Source organism: Apus apus, chromosome 3 (assembly GCF_020740795.1).
Source record: "Apus apus isolate bApuApu2 chromosome 3, bApuApu2.pri.cur, whole genome shotgun sequence".
Lineage (NCBI taxonomy): Eukaryota > Metazoa > Chordata > Aves > Apodiformes > Apodidae > Apus > Apus apus.
Genome location: NC_067284.1, coordinates 15,189,089 through 15,204,615, shown reverse-complemented (window position 1 = coordinate 15,204,615; position 15,527 = coordinate 15,189,089). Strand labels below are relative to the sequence as shown.

Genomic DNA, 15,527 nt, shown 5'->3' with positions numbered 1-15,527 from the left:
TCAGCGCAAAGACACTTACAGTGCCAATCCAGCACCTCCATCTGTCCAATTACATTTCTAAAGACACTGCAGAAATGATGGTGACTGTTTAAAAGTGGTTCTTAACAGTGAGAGCTCTCTGTAGATCACGCTGTTTATTTTAACAAGAAGTCTTTGCAAAGCTCAATCTCGGATTTAAAGAAGATTTCCTTAAATGAGTGAAATTTTAATTACACAATATAAGGAAGGCAAATCAGTATTATCTAACTGGAGTATTGGTCTATGAAGTACACTGTTTTAATTATCTAAGAGTTTCACACATCTTGTCAGCTGAAGCACTATAACTACAAAATTAAAACATATCATATAGGAAAACATGTAAGAAACATAACCTCATGCACCTTAAAATGTTTACAAAGCTTTCACATTAAATTCCTTTGCTGTTTTTTAATGCCCCCCCCCTCCCCCCCGCTTCTTTCTGTTTACAGATTAATAATCTATACAACATACTTCTCTTTCTGCATTTGTATTAGAAATACGGTCTCAGTCCTGTAAATATTTACAAGTGAATATAAGGTTCTCTGTGGCTATACAATTACTGCAGATTGGCTCAGTTGAAAGTAAACTCTAATAAGCATCTACATGATTAGACCCTAGACTTCTAAACTAAATAGAGTCATGCATCAGAATCACTCAGAAGTACATTTACTGGTGATCATTTTCTAGAGATTCCACAACAAAAGCTTAATCTTTGACTAACTAAAACGGCAGAATGTACAAATGGAGCACCAGCTGAAGCTATAGACTAAGCTTTTAAAACAGTACACAACTAACTACATGGGCTTGAGACTGAAAACTGCTAGAGAAGTACTGTTGCAGAGTCAAAACTGAGAGGCCATACACCTTTGTCTGAATTCTTACAGAAGTTAAAATTTTCTGTTCACTTATTTATAACAACTGTAATAGAGCAGTTTATAGAGCCCCAAATGAAAAAAATCTTCTAAAGGTATACAGTGCTTGAATCAACTTGTCTGCTTTGATATTGATTATTCATTGCAGATATTGCACTCTAATCCTCAGTTATCTCAGATCACCAATTTTTCTCCTATGATAGAGGACTGAAGCCAGGGCATTATCTAAATAACATGCCTACAGTCTCACTCTTGTTTCAATCAGAAAAAAGTCTCTGTCCTCCTAGCAAGGACTGTGCAGACAGATTGCTCCAGGAAAACAAAAGGATTGGGACAAAAGGAATGTCCAGTTTATGCTTCTTTCTCACTTTTCATACTTGGCAACATCTGTGGTCTTCTGGCACTACGTGTATTTCTAAAGAGTCTGACAGGGTCAAAGATACCTGCACCTAATTCAGGAACACAGCAATCTAGTATAATCTGCAATCAAAGGCCAAGAAACTTCCCTTAATGCATGTTTTAGCTAAGAGATCTTCCTCAGAAGAATTTCCCATTCTACTTAGGATATGTCTTTTCAGAGGCAGAGAACCCAGTAGAACATACAACAGCTTGCTGTAAACTGTTAACTAGACTACTGCATAAATGAGCTCCCTAAATCCAAAGGAATTAGAATTAAATTTTAACTAATTAGTGATACTTCTCTCTGCTAGACTGAGGATCCATCTTTTATCCATTTTTTTCATCATCATTTAGGTAGTCATAAGCAGTTACCAGGTTGTTTTGTTTTTTATTTTATTTAAAGAAACACCTGAAGGCATATTTTCCAATCCCTTAATAATTTTCATGGCTCTTCTCTGAATACTTTACAAACATTTAAGTCAGCCTTGCACCTGCTTGACAGGGAAAATTAGCCATTCCAATTAAGTTCCACTTCCCCTCTCAGAAGAATTCTGTGTTATCACAATAACATCACAGCATCAGTGATTGTTATGATTGGCAAGAAAGCAGAGGAACGGTACTTGGAAAGTTAATGATGACATACACACTATGCTGTATGGTCAAAAGTTCCAAAACCTGACACAAAAAAGCCCAACAACTGGCCTGATTAAAATTATTTTTAAAAATAGAGAACACTACAGAGAAAACATTTACTTTGATCTTCAACAATGAACAGAAATGTGAGTTAAGTATTTTGTCTATCCTCACACTTTAACTAGCCAAGCACAAACTAATTCTAGGGAGCCAAGAACAAGAGATGTCAACATTTTATAGAAAGCCTTATTGTTTTAACAAGCAATAAACATCAAGCTAAGATGCAAGAATAAAAATATTCAGTCTTAAGCACAATGAAAGTATATGCTCTGAAAAAAAACAAAACACAACAAAACAAAAACCCAAGCCAAAACAAAAAAAACCTCACAACCAACAACAAAACCCAGAGATTTTAAAAGTTTTCAGATTAAGCTGTATCAATCCTGATGCACTCAGAAATAAGAGATGCCTGCCCCAAAACCAAAACGACTACAGAAAGGACTAACAGGTACTGCCTGTAACCAGCTCTGGCTGTGGTTTAAATTTCAGAGCTTTGTAACTGACTAGTCTTCTTTACGGCTACATACAGCAACATAAACCATAATACCACACAGCTAAGAAGAACATCTCCTGTAGCTAATGAACACGTGTGTAATAAGCATGTGTTTCATAAACTTCCATTAAAGTAACAGGAATGCCTAATCCCCAATTTGCTGTTAAAAGGTCATATTATTTTAACCAGTATTTCCATTATTCTAACTAGCATTTTATTCTTCTAGGGACCCCCATCAATTAATCACTAATACTATGTTGTCTTTGTTTCAAGACAAGGATAATAATGGAATTCTTATGAAGTTCAGGAGCCGTACCAATTCACCATCAAATCTCATGTTTGCCAAGTCTAAGAAATTGTCTTGTTCAATTTTTTCTTTATTTACCACCTCCGCTGATGATTTATGAGGACAGGGCAAACACACTGCTTCAAGGAATAATAAAAATATAATCCTCATTGAAGCTTACACAAGATTTGCAAGATAGTAAGCACGTGAGGCACATTAACATTCAATCATTTGTCAAATCTTACTTTGCCAACCATCACAAAAAGAAGCTGCATGCCCAGTGCAGTAATACCTGCATGCCTTTTCTTAAACGTTTCAGGTTACAAATCAAGAAAACCAACTTTCCCCACCAACCCCTGGGATGCAGTTTTATGAACTAGTTGCAGAAAACTATGATCCGGCCCATGTATCTGTATTTCTAAAGATATAAAAGTGCTGCATAAACACACTTCAACAAACATTCCTTCTACAGCATTTTCTTTATTGAAATTTTAATCAAACATCTCTGGTTTTAGTCAAAACTGTATTTCTGAGAGCTCAGACTGGAGATGTCATTACTTCACAGAAAAGTGGGGGATTCTGGTACTATGAAAATAGTTGTAAGGGTATCAGTAAGTAGCAATATAAACACAGGATTTATGCACATTCAATGTTGCAATAACAGATTAGACAACTGGCCTGCCTAGTATGATTCAGTGTTTTATAAAGCCAAAGGGGATGATCATAGAATGAATTTGCTGCACAGACATTTTTTTCATTAGATTTCCTTAGTTAGAAGCTAACATCCATGAAAAATGTGAAGGATTATTAATAACAGCTTAATAATAACTCTGCAGGGCCTTCCCCACCGTAGAGAGAGATATTACATATACAGCACACACAGGACAGTACGTTCAGCACAGATACATGTCTTGCTAATGTTCTAATACAGCAGATGATACAGATGTTTAACTAAACAGGAAATGTTTTTTTTTCAGTTTGCATCACAATGAGGATGTTGGTTATCTGGTTTTACAAAATTCTGGGAGGTGGGAATTCTGTTTTGAGTGAAAACTACAGTAAGAATTATTGAAATATATTAGTTCTTATCTCCAAAGTTCAGGGGCAGAAGTAAAATTTACAGTTATGCATTGCATTCTATCTCTTGCTAGTCTAACACAAGTACATTACTCAAAGCCTCCAAAGAAAAATAACACTGCAAAACATTTAGAACTTATTTCCTCAACATATCTTCAACATCACTAAAGATGTCAAATCGGGGGGGGAGGAGGTGGGGTGTGGGGGGGGTGGTGGATAGCAGAACCAACACCAAAAAATGAGACTCATTTTGAAATGTTGCTTTTCAAAACATGAACTGAATGATAACATGTTCTTAGACCCAAAGATGATCTGAAGAATGATTAGTGTTTGAACCTTCCACTCACTAAGTATACAGTAGCAAAACAGTAACTTTGGCAGCTGAATAATGTGATACCCAAATGACTGCTACAACTAAGTCTCTTCACTTTCTACAGTTGTGTTACCTTCATGGCAATATGTGCCCCATAATTCGAAGCTTCTTTAATGGTTTCTGCAATACAGTTTCAGTTCAGTTTTCAGAAATTCATTGATTACTGAAACTGAGATTAGACAGAATAGAAGAAAATCTGACCTGAAGATGAAAGCATTTTTGGGTACCCTATGTGTAAGTATTTCTACTGGGCACATCTGCTCCTGGTAAACCACTAAATATTAAAAGCAAACTCAGAAAAGATGAAGTCTCTTATCCACAGCCCATCTACTCAGTTTAGCACCTGTACCCCCTATTTTTTTTTTTCCTTTAGAGTATCTTAAAACGTTAAAAAAAAAGGTGTTACAATTATGCTCTATGAATAGGACATAAATTCTTGTGTAGAGAGGTAAGATCTACTGTCTCAACAGAAAAAGCGAAAGATATGGCTTATGAATTCCCTTCTTCCAGCAACATTCTGTGAGCACATAGAAAGCAATAAAACAATTTCTCACATCTTTTACAACTGTGAGAGGGAAATGAGGAGATGACACCTATAAGCAGATAAAAACAAAAAAAAAATGAACAGAAAAACACCATAGTCAAACATGCCAACTGAAGCATAACATAGAGCTGGAAGAAGACACTTCTGAGATAACGCAGAAAGAGATAAGAGGAATAAGAAAATATGATGGAAACAAACCAAAGAGTCAAGAGTCCACAACTGCACTGAAACAGAGGAGTACATGTGAGCGGTGGATAGATGAGGTAAACTAGGGAAGCATCTCATGGTGTAAGCAGACACAATGCCACAGAGAGAAAGAGCACTCCAGGGCAGGAGTTAAGGAACCACTGAAATTATTCAAGTACATGAGGGAAGGAATTGAGTTGCAGGTACATAAGGGAGTTAACCCGACATGACCAAGAGCAGTTAATGCCCACAAGCATGCCATTATCTTGCATCAAATGCAAGCCAAATTGAGGTTGTTTATTCCCCCTCACCTTCCATGATATAAAGGCAAACTAGTTTGTGTTTATCTTGAGATCCAAGCACACACAATGGGAGTTAATACAAAACATGTTGTACTTGATTGATCTCTAGGCTTGCCTTGGAGCTACTTGCTGCTTTACCTACAGTCTAGGGTGCAGCCCTGAAAATCTCCACAGACTTGACACTTTAGTCTTGGCAGACCTGAACTTCAGGGCTGTCTTTATTTATGTCCTTAAAATGCCACAAGTCCTTGAAGCCTGTACACCTAAAAGCACTCGAGTCTTGACAAAACTCAGCATGGTTGTACACTCTTGCCACCTAAACAAGATCCAGAAACTATGTATCCCTCATCTACATCTTCCTAAAGGAGATGTCAGTCAGATAGTGTCACACACGAGCTCCTTATGAAATGCAATGGTAGCTTCAACTTTGTTTTCAAATACAGCCTTAGAAAGCAAAGCCCTGTCATAAAGCAGCTTATTAGTCAGAGAAATCATAGAATCATAGAATGCCAGGTTGGAAGGGACCTCAAGGATCATCTGGTCCAACCTTTCAAGCTACTACTACAGGTTATATCAGATGGCTCAGCATCCTGTCAAGCTGAGACTTACAACTGTTCAATGTGGGAGAATATACCACTTCCCTTGGGAGACTATTCCAACATTTGATTGTCCTCATGGTGAAATGTTTACCTCTTGTGTCCAATCAATCTCCCCAGGAGCAACTTGTGCTCATTACCCCTTGCCTTTTCCATGTGACTCCCTGTAAACAGAGAGTCTCCATCTTCTTGGTAGCCACCCTTTACATTCTATGTTCTGTATCAGACCTGCCCTCAAAAGCCCACTGTCCCAATTTCTGTGCTCCACACACACTCCACTCATAGCAACACTCTTTAAAAGCGAAAACTCTTACTTTTTACGGCAAATTCTTCTTAGCCAAATGAACCATCATTTAACTTCAGTTTTTGACACCATTCACATTTAGCTCCATTTCCCTTACCTCAAAAAATTCTCCAGTACATACCCCAGGCTTTTTCACCCCCCCTACTCTTGCATCCTAGCAAATTCTTCCTTCCAAAATTATCTCCACAGCCATTTGGTGCTTTTTCATTTATTCTCCTTTAATTTTAATTCTCTATTAATCCTTTCCATATGAACTGAGTTACTCCAAAAACCTGTCTGGACTTATACATAGGAAAAAGCAGTCTTGTTTCACCCACTCCTAATGGTATCTGATCTACAAGACCTTAAAATGAAACACATCCTAAGTTTTCTACACCTTCCTCTACTAATGGTCCTTGTGCAGCCTTTGACAGTCTTTCCTGGTTGCAGAGGATACTACAGCATAGCTGCCCTGAATACGACCTCTCTGGTCTTCCTTAGCTATAACGACAGCCCTCCTACATGCCTCTTCACCCCTAAGCACAGCATGAACACAGAATGACTAGTACCATGATCAACTTCTAGTCAACTTTTTCCACCTCTGGACAGCTACCTAAGAGTTCAATCACTGTGCTAATTCAATTTACATAACCAGTGCAGTCCACAGGATGAATGCATCTGGTTCAAGCCACAGATATTTTAACCACTCAAGAATTCTTCACCTCATTGCAGTAAGTGGCTCCAGGATGACATGCTGATTTGCACCTCACTAATGGCATGCAGCCTTAGCTGAGAAACATGATCTGCTGAGAACTCCACTAGAGTAATTTAAAGTGTGCTGCAATTTTAAACATCTAATCACTTGGCCTTCTGCAGTAGCTACCTGGGGATGTTGGTTAATAAGAACCTCAACAAGAGCTAGCAATGCATGCCGGCAGCTCAGAAAGCCAGCTGTATCCTGGGTTGCATTGAAAGAAGCATGGCCAGCAGGTCAAGAGAGGTGATTCTCCCCCTCTATTCCACTCTTGTGAGAACCCACCTGGAGTACTGTGTCCAGCTCTGGAGTTCACAACACAAGAACAACATGGAGCTGCTGGAGCGAGTCCAGAGCAGGGCCATAAAGATGATCAGAGGGCTGGAGCATCTCTCCCATGAAGACAGGCTGAGAGAGTTGGGGTTGTTCAGCCTGGAGAGGAGAAGACTCCAGGGAGAACTTATAGCGGCCTCTCAGTACCTGAAGGGGCTACAGGAAAGCTGGAGTGGGACTTAGACAAGGGCGTGTAGTGACAGGATAAGGGGTAACGCTTTTAAGCTGAAAGAGGGTAGATATAGATATTAGAAAAAAATATTTTCTGTGAGGGTGGTGAGACACTGGAGCACATTGCCCAGAGAAACTTTGGATGTCTCATCCCTGGAAGTGTTCAAGGATAGACTGGATGGGGTTCTGAGCAACCTGATCCTAGTGGAAGGTGTAGTTGGAACTAGATGATCTTTAAGGTCCCTTTCAACCCAAACCATTCTATTATTATACAATACTAGGGTCATGTGATCAGCATGCTTAAACTCTGTATAAAGCAGTTAACCAACCTTTTTCCATTCACAAGATCTTATTTTATAGAATCATAGAATGATTTAGATTGGAAAGGACCTTAAAAATAATCTAGTTCCAACCGCCCTGCAGGGACATGTCCCACTACAACAGGTAGCTCAAAGTCCCATCCAACCTGTTATTGAACACTTCCAGAGAGGGGACAGCCACAGCTTACCTAGACAACCTGTGCCCGTGTCTCACGACCCTCACAGAAAAAAAATTTCTTCCTAATATCTAATCTGAATCTACCCTCTTCCAGTTTAAAACCATTACCCCTCATCCTAACACTACAAGCCCTTGTAAAAAGCCCCTCCCCAGCTTTCCTGTAGGCCCTTCAGGTACTGGAAGAGATGTCTCCCTAGAGCCTTCTCTTCTCCAGGTTGAACAACTCCAACACTCTCAGCCTGTCTTCATAGCAGAGGTGCTCCAGCCCTCTGAGATAACTATGTACAGTCAGCGGGAGGATGAGAAGAACCTTAAGTCTGCCAGAAGCACTGCTGAGGAGCCCAAAAGCCTCCTCTCCCCCATACACTCTCAAATAGCAATAAGAATAAAGACGAAAGCTACTGTGAAGGGAACTGATTAACTTGCAGAGTACTGATGCTGTAACATTAATTTAAAAAAAAAGACATGCCTCAATTTCCTCCAAAGATTTCAAGATACAGTCTTAAAAGGAATTTTTAGAAGTTCAGTCATATTCTTGCCATTTTGTCCAAACATTTCCTTTTGCTTCTGGAATATGCCAGTGAGTACTGAAACAGTTCATATTACATTCTTACTGGTGCTCCCTGAAGGTCTTTTTTGTGTTTCATCTCTTCACTGGAACTAAGAGTTGCAGGTGATGACCTGTAACTCCTCCTCCTTCATTTAAGGAAAGAGAACTCCCTACATTCACAATTCAGTCCATAGTAGTAGCTTTTGCTTCAGGCTACTCCATCAGGCTCAAGTTCTTGAAGCTTGGTGATCAAAACTCTCTAAGCAGATATATCCACTTCAGCAATGTACTCTTCTGAATGATGCTTCCATTTCCAAAGATGCTTGGTATCTGTTTTGTTCCAATTGTCTTTTGAGTTCTGCAATCTGATAAAATCTCCTGGTGATGAAATGTGGGTGGGATTTCACTCAAACACCCAGCAAATTGTCTTAAATAATGACAGCTGTTTTTTCTTCAGTAAAGAAGTCCCTCCCTCCACTGAAAGGCAGTTAAATGTGGTGCTTGATGAAACAAATCAAGTAAACTGGGATGCTCCTATTGCTCAGTTTAGTTGACAATAGACTCACATAACCTAGCTTTTAACATTATTTACTTCTGTAATCAATTTCTCCAAGTGTTGCTTCTGCCACAGGTTTTCCTTTGTCTTCATACCACAAGACAGCCAAGCCCAGTTACACTAGCTTCTCCAGTTTCTGGCGTGCTTCTTCCTGTTGAATTCTTGTGTTTTACCCAGTCATGGTCACAGATTGAAAAAACTGTTCCCTTGAGAAGAAAATTCTACCTACAAGATAAGTATCATGCCAAATCACCAAGTCTGATGCTCAGCCAGCCCTCCGAAAGCTTAGAAACACATTCTGCTTTGTCTCTGTGAAACAGGTTCCATGAACCTTTATCTCACCCTCTGTTCTCTCTGCCCAATCATCACCCTCTGAAGACCTGAATTGGGATTCTACTTGGCTACAGCTTTGGCACAAGTCCTCATATACTACAAGGTGGTACTACCACTCTGACTGTTCTGCTAACCACCCCGATGAACTTTCCTGAAGCATAAACATTCAGAATCCTTTGGTCATACCTGGTTTCTGCATGGGGAAAGGAACAAGTGAAGAAGAAACATTTTCTTCCAGTTCTATTCCCTGGACTGAAAAAGAAACTGAACCTGAACCTCCTGAGCATTTTTAACTTAGTCCCAAGTTCTTCCTGGCAAAAAAAAAAAAATGGCAATATGAGTTCCCACGGAAGCTGCTCCACTGGTTAACTTCTAAGGCAAGCAGCTGTACATTCCTCATCGCCTTACACTGACTGATAAAAGCTACAACTGATATTGTCCCTGAACAAGATGCCACTCAGAAGACTATCCTACCACTAAAGTGAAAGTTTGCATCTTTCTCCTCTCTCCTTTCCTCCTGATGGAAAAAATCTGTAATCTTATTAACTGCAACAGCTGTAAATAGTTACTGTTCCAAAGCAGTCCCACGTGGCTGGCCTGCCTCCTTTTAATTTTGAGCTCCAAGAACAATAATTCTCACCCAAAGTCAGTAAATCCTTCTGTCTTTTGCTTGACATATTCAAATTAATGACTTCCTCTAAAATAAATCCTTTTGACAAATGGTTTCACAAATCTACTTTTTGAGCCACATCCTCCTACTCCCCCTCTCCAACTGCCAATGCTCTCTTCACCCATGTTTTGAGATTACTAATTTATTCTTTCCTGGATTGTGTCCTGAGCTATTCACCTTAATAGTTTCCCCTGGACTCAGCCTGGAACCTCCCTTTAAGTCACTTGCTCAGTCATCTAATCATACCCTTAATCCTTCCTGGCTGATCTAACCCCAACCAGCTATCTGAGCCAAGAGAAAGAAGGAAGCCCTGCCCTACGTATTACCTGTAGCTGGTCCCATGCCCTTCCAGAAATGATGGCATGGAATTCCTAGATAAACTTTCCTGATAGTAACTGTCCCACTGACCACTCTTTTTTCCTCCTGATGAAGGCTAAGACCATGCTTTTGTCCTTTCCACTTCTCCTTGAAGTTTATGTCTTACTAAATTACCTCCTTCATCCTTTTCAGGTGAATATACAGTTACATTGGATTTTAGACTTTCATTAAAGATGTCTAAAAATAGTCAAGGAAGGAGAGGGAAAAAAAATAATTAGTTTTTCAACAAATTAACAAGCAAAACCATTAAGCTAAAGCTGAAACTGTATTTGTTAATATATGTGGGGAAAAAGTCACAGAATACTGTTGCTATTCCCAAACACAAGATTTTTAAAAAAATCAAAACCACAAACAATCCATCTTTAGATAGCATGCTTAATGCTAAGAAAATGGTGACATCATTTTTTAAAAAAAATCCAGTTAGGCTCATCATATACTTGTTTTTTCAGGGTATTTTTGGTCTCAGAAAAGGTTGATGGCTTTTTAAATAGCACAAAGCAGGGGAGGCAAAAGACCAAATCTTTACAGCACAAAAATAAAGCAGCACAAGACTCAGAGGGATGTTCTGGCACAGTTCTACACAAGTCTCATCAAAGCAATGCATGGCAGCACTAGAAAACACCTGCTATTAGGACAATCCTGCTGAATACCGAGGAAAGAGCTATAGACAGACTTGGATATCCAATAAAAAAAGGGGACAACTTCAGAGAACAAGTAAATTCGGTTTTACATGAATGATAAGTTTTCGTGTAGGAGTAGTAGTGGGAATAAAATTTCTTCACATTTTATTGTGTAATTTTGCTGTGTAGTAGTGTTTCAGTATGATTTATTGTGTAATGCTATTGCATAGCATAATTTGTTGAGCAACTTTGCTGCGTGGTATAGTTTTTTACTTAATGATATTGAACATTAGGCAATGATCTTGCATGCCATAATTTGCGTTTTCTGTTGAGCAACATCACTGCTGTAGTTCTTGACACAAGGGTGAATTGCATGAATTCACTTAACAATGCTGAATTGATGATTTTAACATATAACCACTCAGATGGCAAATGGAGACACATGCAGAAAAGCAGCAAAGCCAGGAGGTACTGAAGCAGAACTTAGGGCATTAAGATACAATTTAATTTAAAGGCAATGCAGCATTGCCTCAGAAATGACAATTTCTTATCCAGAGCTACCTTGTTACTACACTGTGTCCTATAACGTGTTCCACATATCCATACCTGACTGTAAAAACTACAGAAGGACCTTGTTTTACATACTGTTGAGTACAAACAAGAACAGTAACGTGCTTTGATGTGGCTTAGGCTCTATCCAAAACTATCCTTGCAGGGATCCACTCCAATCCAGAACCTGAAGAAGATGCTCTGAATCTCTTACAGAACATGCAACTGATTAATTACTTCATGACACTGGAATCCTGTGTTAACAGCAACAGTACTCAACTTTGAGTAAAAATTTAAAATTTTGCATTAGTAAATGAATAAAAGAATTGAGCATAGTTTAGGTGCCATCACAATGTCACCCTACAACTGCTTAACATTCTCTAAAGAAACAGGAGAAAGAAATAAAGAGTTTGTTCTAGATGTAGTATTCGTGAAGTTACTTATCTTCACATTCCTTACATAAACTTGTCTTTCATCCCTTTTTTTTTCCTCTGATTGTTTTTGCTTACAACAAACACGGTCTATATACAGTCTTTACTAGCACATTTAAAGTTACGGAAACAGCAGAACTTGGAAGTCTTTTTCCAAAACAATCAAGTAACCCTTAAGGATATCAATTTTGTACCCACATCTTTTTTTACATTCACCTGAAAATGCTACCAATTGGCTAGAAGAGCATCTCTTTCATGCATTAGCTGGCACTCTATGAACAACTGTATGTTGCAAGAGGCAGAGAGCAGACACTGGTAGATTACAACGCAGTGCTGCTGCAAGCATTTTTATTTGATCTCATATTCTGGCGGGTTTTAGAAACAGAAGAAACATGCATGCAGGCTTAATTTTTAAAATACAGCAAAAAAGCCAAACAAACCAGGAGATAGGCTGGGAAGGCAAATTGAGGGAGGGGAAAAAAAAAAAATAATTGAGCTCCCTCCATCTATAACATAAGATTAATTTATTATCTGACAGATGGCAGAAGGGAGGGGGCTGGAAAAGACTGCTGATTCAGCGAGCTTCCCAGCTGTAACGGAGGCCGCACATTCTCACTTATCATAATGCCACAAAATACATCCATGGGTGCCTTCGCTCCACAGTTTTTTTTGCTCCAGGTATTTCTAGGTTTAAATCGAGATAGCCTAAGATCTCACTGCTGTGTGGACAACTGAAAAATGAAGAAAACATCCAGAGAAGTGGCTCTTCTGTCAACTGCCCGAGGCTACTCAGAACAGCAGCTATGGTGCCCCACTCGTTTCGTTTGGCCAACGAGCGGGAGCCATTCACGCTGACCAGCACTTCCAGGACTGCTGGTCATTGTAGCAAGTTACCATCTCATCTGCTGTCCCAGCACTCAAAGTTGCTTTTTCACATTTTTCCATATTCCAGGTCATTTTCTCTTCCTTCAGCATCTTCCACACTGCAGTCATGGGGTGTCAGCACAAAAAAACGGAGCATATTGAAAACCAAAACCAGCAGGACCAAACCAAACGCACTTAATACAAAACGAAAAAGCTTCTGCACGGACGGAAACAATATCTCCTCATTTAATCTGCTGAACGCCGTGGGACGCTGTCACAGGACTCACACCTGCCGCAGAAGCCGAAGGCTGCGGCAGCTCCGGCAGGAATTACTGAGGGCCTCGCTTACCTCCGACACCACATTCCCGTAAGACCAACCCGAGGCACGCTGCGGCGAGAGGGAACCAGAGGAATGACGACTCTGGGAAGCGGATTTTGCCACGTCCAGCCCACAGGCGCCCGGGGACACCCTCACCTTGCCACCAAGCGATGCCCCGCGCACCGCGGGCCGTTACGCGGGGATTAAGAGAGATAAACAGGCAAAGCACCCAAGCACGCCCCGACGAGAAGGAGAAGCCGGCGCGGAGGGGCCCGGCTGCCCGCCGCGGTGACAGGCCCGGCTGCCCAGGGCCGCCCGCTGCCCCGGCCCCCCGCGGCGCCGGCCGCGTCTCCAGGGAGACGGAGCCATTTTGAAGCGCTGCGCCCCGGCGGCGGCGGCGGGCGGGGGGCGATGGCGGGGCCGGCGCTGCCGGCGGGGCCGCCCTGGCGCGTTACCTCGGATGCTCCAGGTCCAGCGGTAGAACTCGAGGGTGTCGTTCACCACGCTGGACACCAGGCCCATGGCGCGGGGGGGCTCGGCGGCGGCACCCATGGCGAGCAGCAGCAGCAGCGGCGGAGCCGGCAGACCTCTCTCGGCGCGCGCGTCCGTGCCTCTGCGCCGGGGCTGCTGCTGCTGCTGCCCCTTCTACAGCCGGGGATGTGATTTAAATCTCTATCTCTCGCTATCTTCCCTCCAGACTCCGCCTCGCTCCCGTCACCGGCTCCCGCGCCCCGCGGGCAGGGAGGAGGGCGCGGAGGCGGAGGCGGGCGGGATGGAGGATGGGGATGGAGCGGGGAGGGGGGGGTTGCCCGGCGCGGCGGCTCCGCAGCTCCGTCCGCAGCGCCCGGTGCGGTGCGCTGCCGTCACGTGACCGCGCGGGCTGCCCGCGGGCTGCCCCGCAGGGCGCGCGGCCCGGCCCGGCTGCGCAGGCGCGGTGCGGGGCCCGGCGGCGGCTGCAGGTGCGGGGCGGCCGGGCGGGCTGCGGGGCCTGGCTCGGGGACGCCTCTGCTCCCCCAGAGGGTATCCGGGGGGGGAGGGGAAGAGGTGCTTGTTTGTCTTTAGTTCCCAAACAGTCTTGTTTTTACCAGACGGGGAAATAAATATTTCAGACAACTTTTATTTCTTTTTTTTCCTCCCCCCCTTTCCGCCGCGCTCCTTCCCCTCTCGCTCCCCCTGGGCGGACGGGCCTTCACCTCGAGCTGCGCACCCGGAGGTGTCTGTTGCCCCCGCTCCCCTCCCGGCACCGACCCACCCGCAGCCGCGGCGGGGCCCCGCGGCCTCCCTGCCCGCCCTGCGCGGTGCTTCGTGGCCTTTCCCTCTGACCAGAAACCTGTCCAGCCTCCTCCGGGTGCTACCGAGGTGCCTTTCACACCCGCCCCATCTCCCGGCCGCGGCGTGGCGGTCACTTCGTGGCGCAGAGAGGTTTTTCCAGCCTGGACCGTTCCTGGGGGCTGCGGGAGAAGGAGCCTCGGTGGCAAAGGCCAGCAGGGCTGCAGGCGCAGTCTCCATCCGGCACCCCGTGTTACCCCCCCAACAAACTCTGCCTGGTGTGGGCACACCAGTCGCTTCTCCCTCTCCAGCCTGTCTGCCTCCCTCTCCCACGGCCTGCCTTGTGCGAGCGGCTGCGTGACACCCCCAGGGTGGGTTTCCCCACGGAGGGGCAGGAGGGGAGCTGCTCCACCCCAGCTTTCCTCCTGGCAGACAGCAGATCAGATGGTATCGGCTTCTCCCTCTCCCAGTGCACCAGCAGCTGTGTCACTCCTTGTCCCTCAGTCTCGGTGAGCACAGCTCCCACTCCTCCTCCTGGGTGAGTCACCCCCCGCCCAGCTCCCGGACCACCCTGGCAGCTGCGATCCTGGCCCTGTGGATGGGAGAGGCTCCCCGGCCGTGCCTCGTTACTCCGCTGTGAGCAGAGCTGCTGCGCCTGGAGCCTGGAAACCAGCAGGTGTTTGGGAGTAGGAATCACCTGCACTGGGAAAAGGAAGAGGGGCTATGCCAACCCCTGGAGGCCTGGATGGACAGAGTGTCCAATTTACCCCAATGCTGCCTGAAAGCTGGATCTGGAGCAAGGTTTCAGCATGCTGGTGTATGGACAGCTGCTACTTCTTGCACATGAGAAGAGACAATCAAAAATCTGCATGAATTGCACTGCCTTGAATTACATTTTGTTTTGATGGCACTGATCATGGCAGGAGGTCTGATGAGAGCTCTGAAATGGATCTGCCACTGGGCAGGGCATGGTGAACACCAAGCTGCTTCCCAAGCTGCAGGCAGTGTAGCATTAGCTGTGGTTCCTGTGCCTCCTTCAGGTGAAACCACTACACTGGATTGTTGAGCAGTTATAAACTGGATGTGTATTTGGCATCCTCTAAAGCACAA

General features: G+C 43.5%; 1 protein-coding gene across 1 annotated transcript in view; it reads right to left on the bottom strand.

The window, feature by feature from the left end:
* ELOVL4 (ELOVL fatty acid elongase 4) overlaps positions 1 to 13,904 on the bottom strand; it is a 38,677-nt gene extending 24,773 nt beyond the window's left edge. The window contains exon 1 of the mRNA XM_051616001.1: positions 13,604 to 13,904. Within this exon, the coding sequence (XP_051471961.1) occupies positions 13,604 to 13,700 (97 nt within the window). The 5' untranslated portion in view covers positions 13,701 to 13,904. The remainder of the gene's footprint in view (positions 1 to 13,603) is intronic.
* Between the last annotated feature and the right edge of the window lie 1,623 nt (positions 13,905 to 15,527).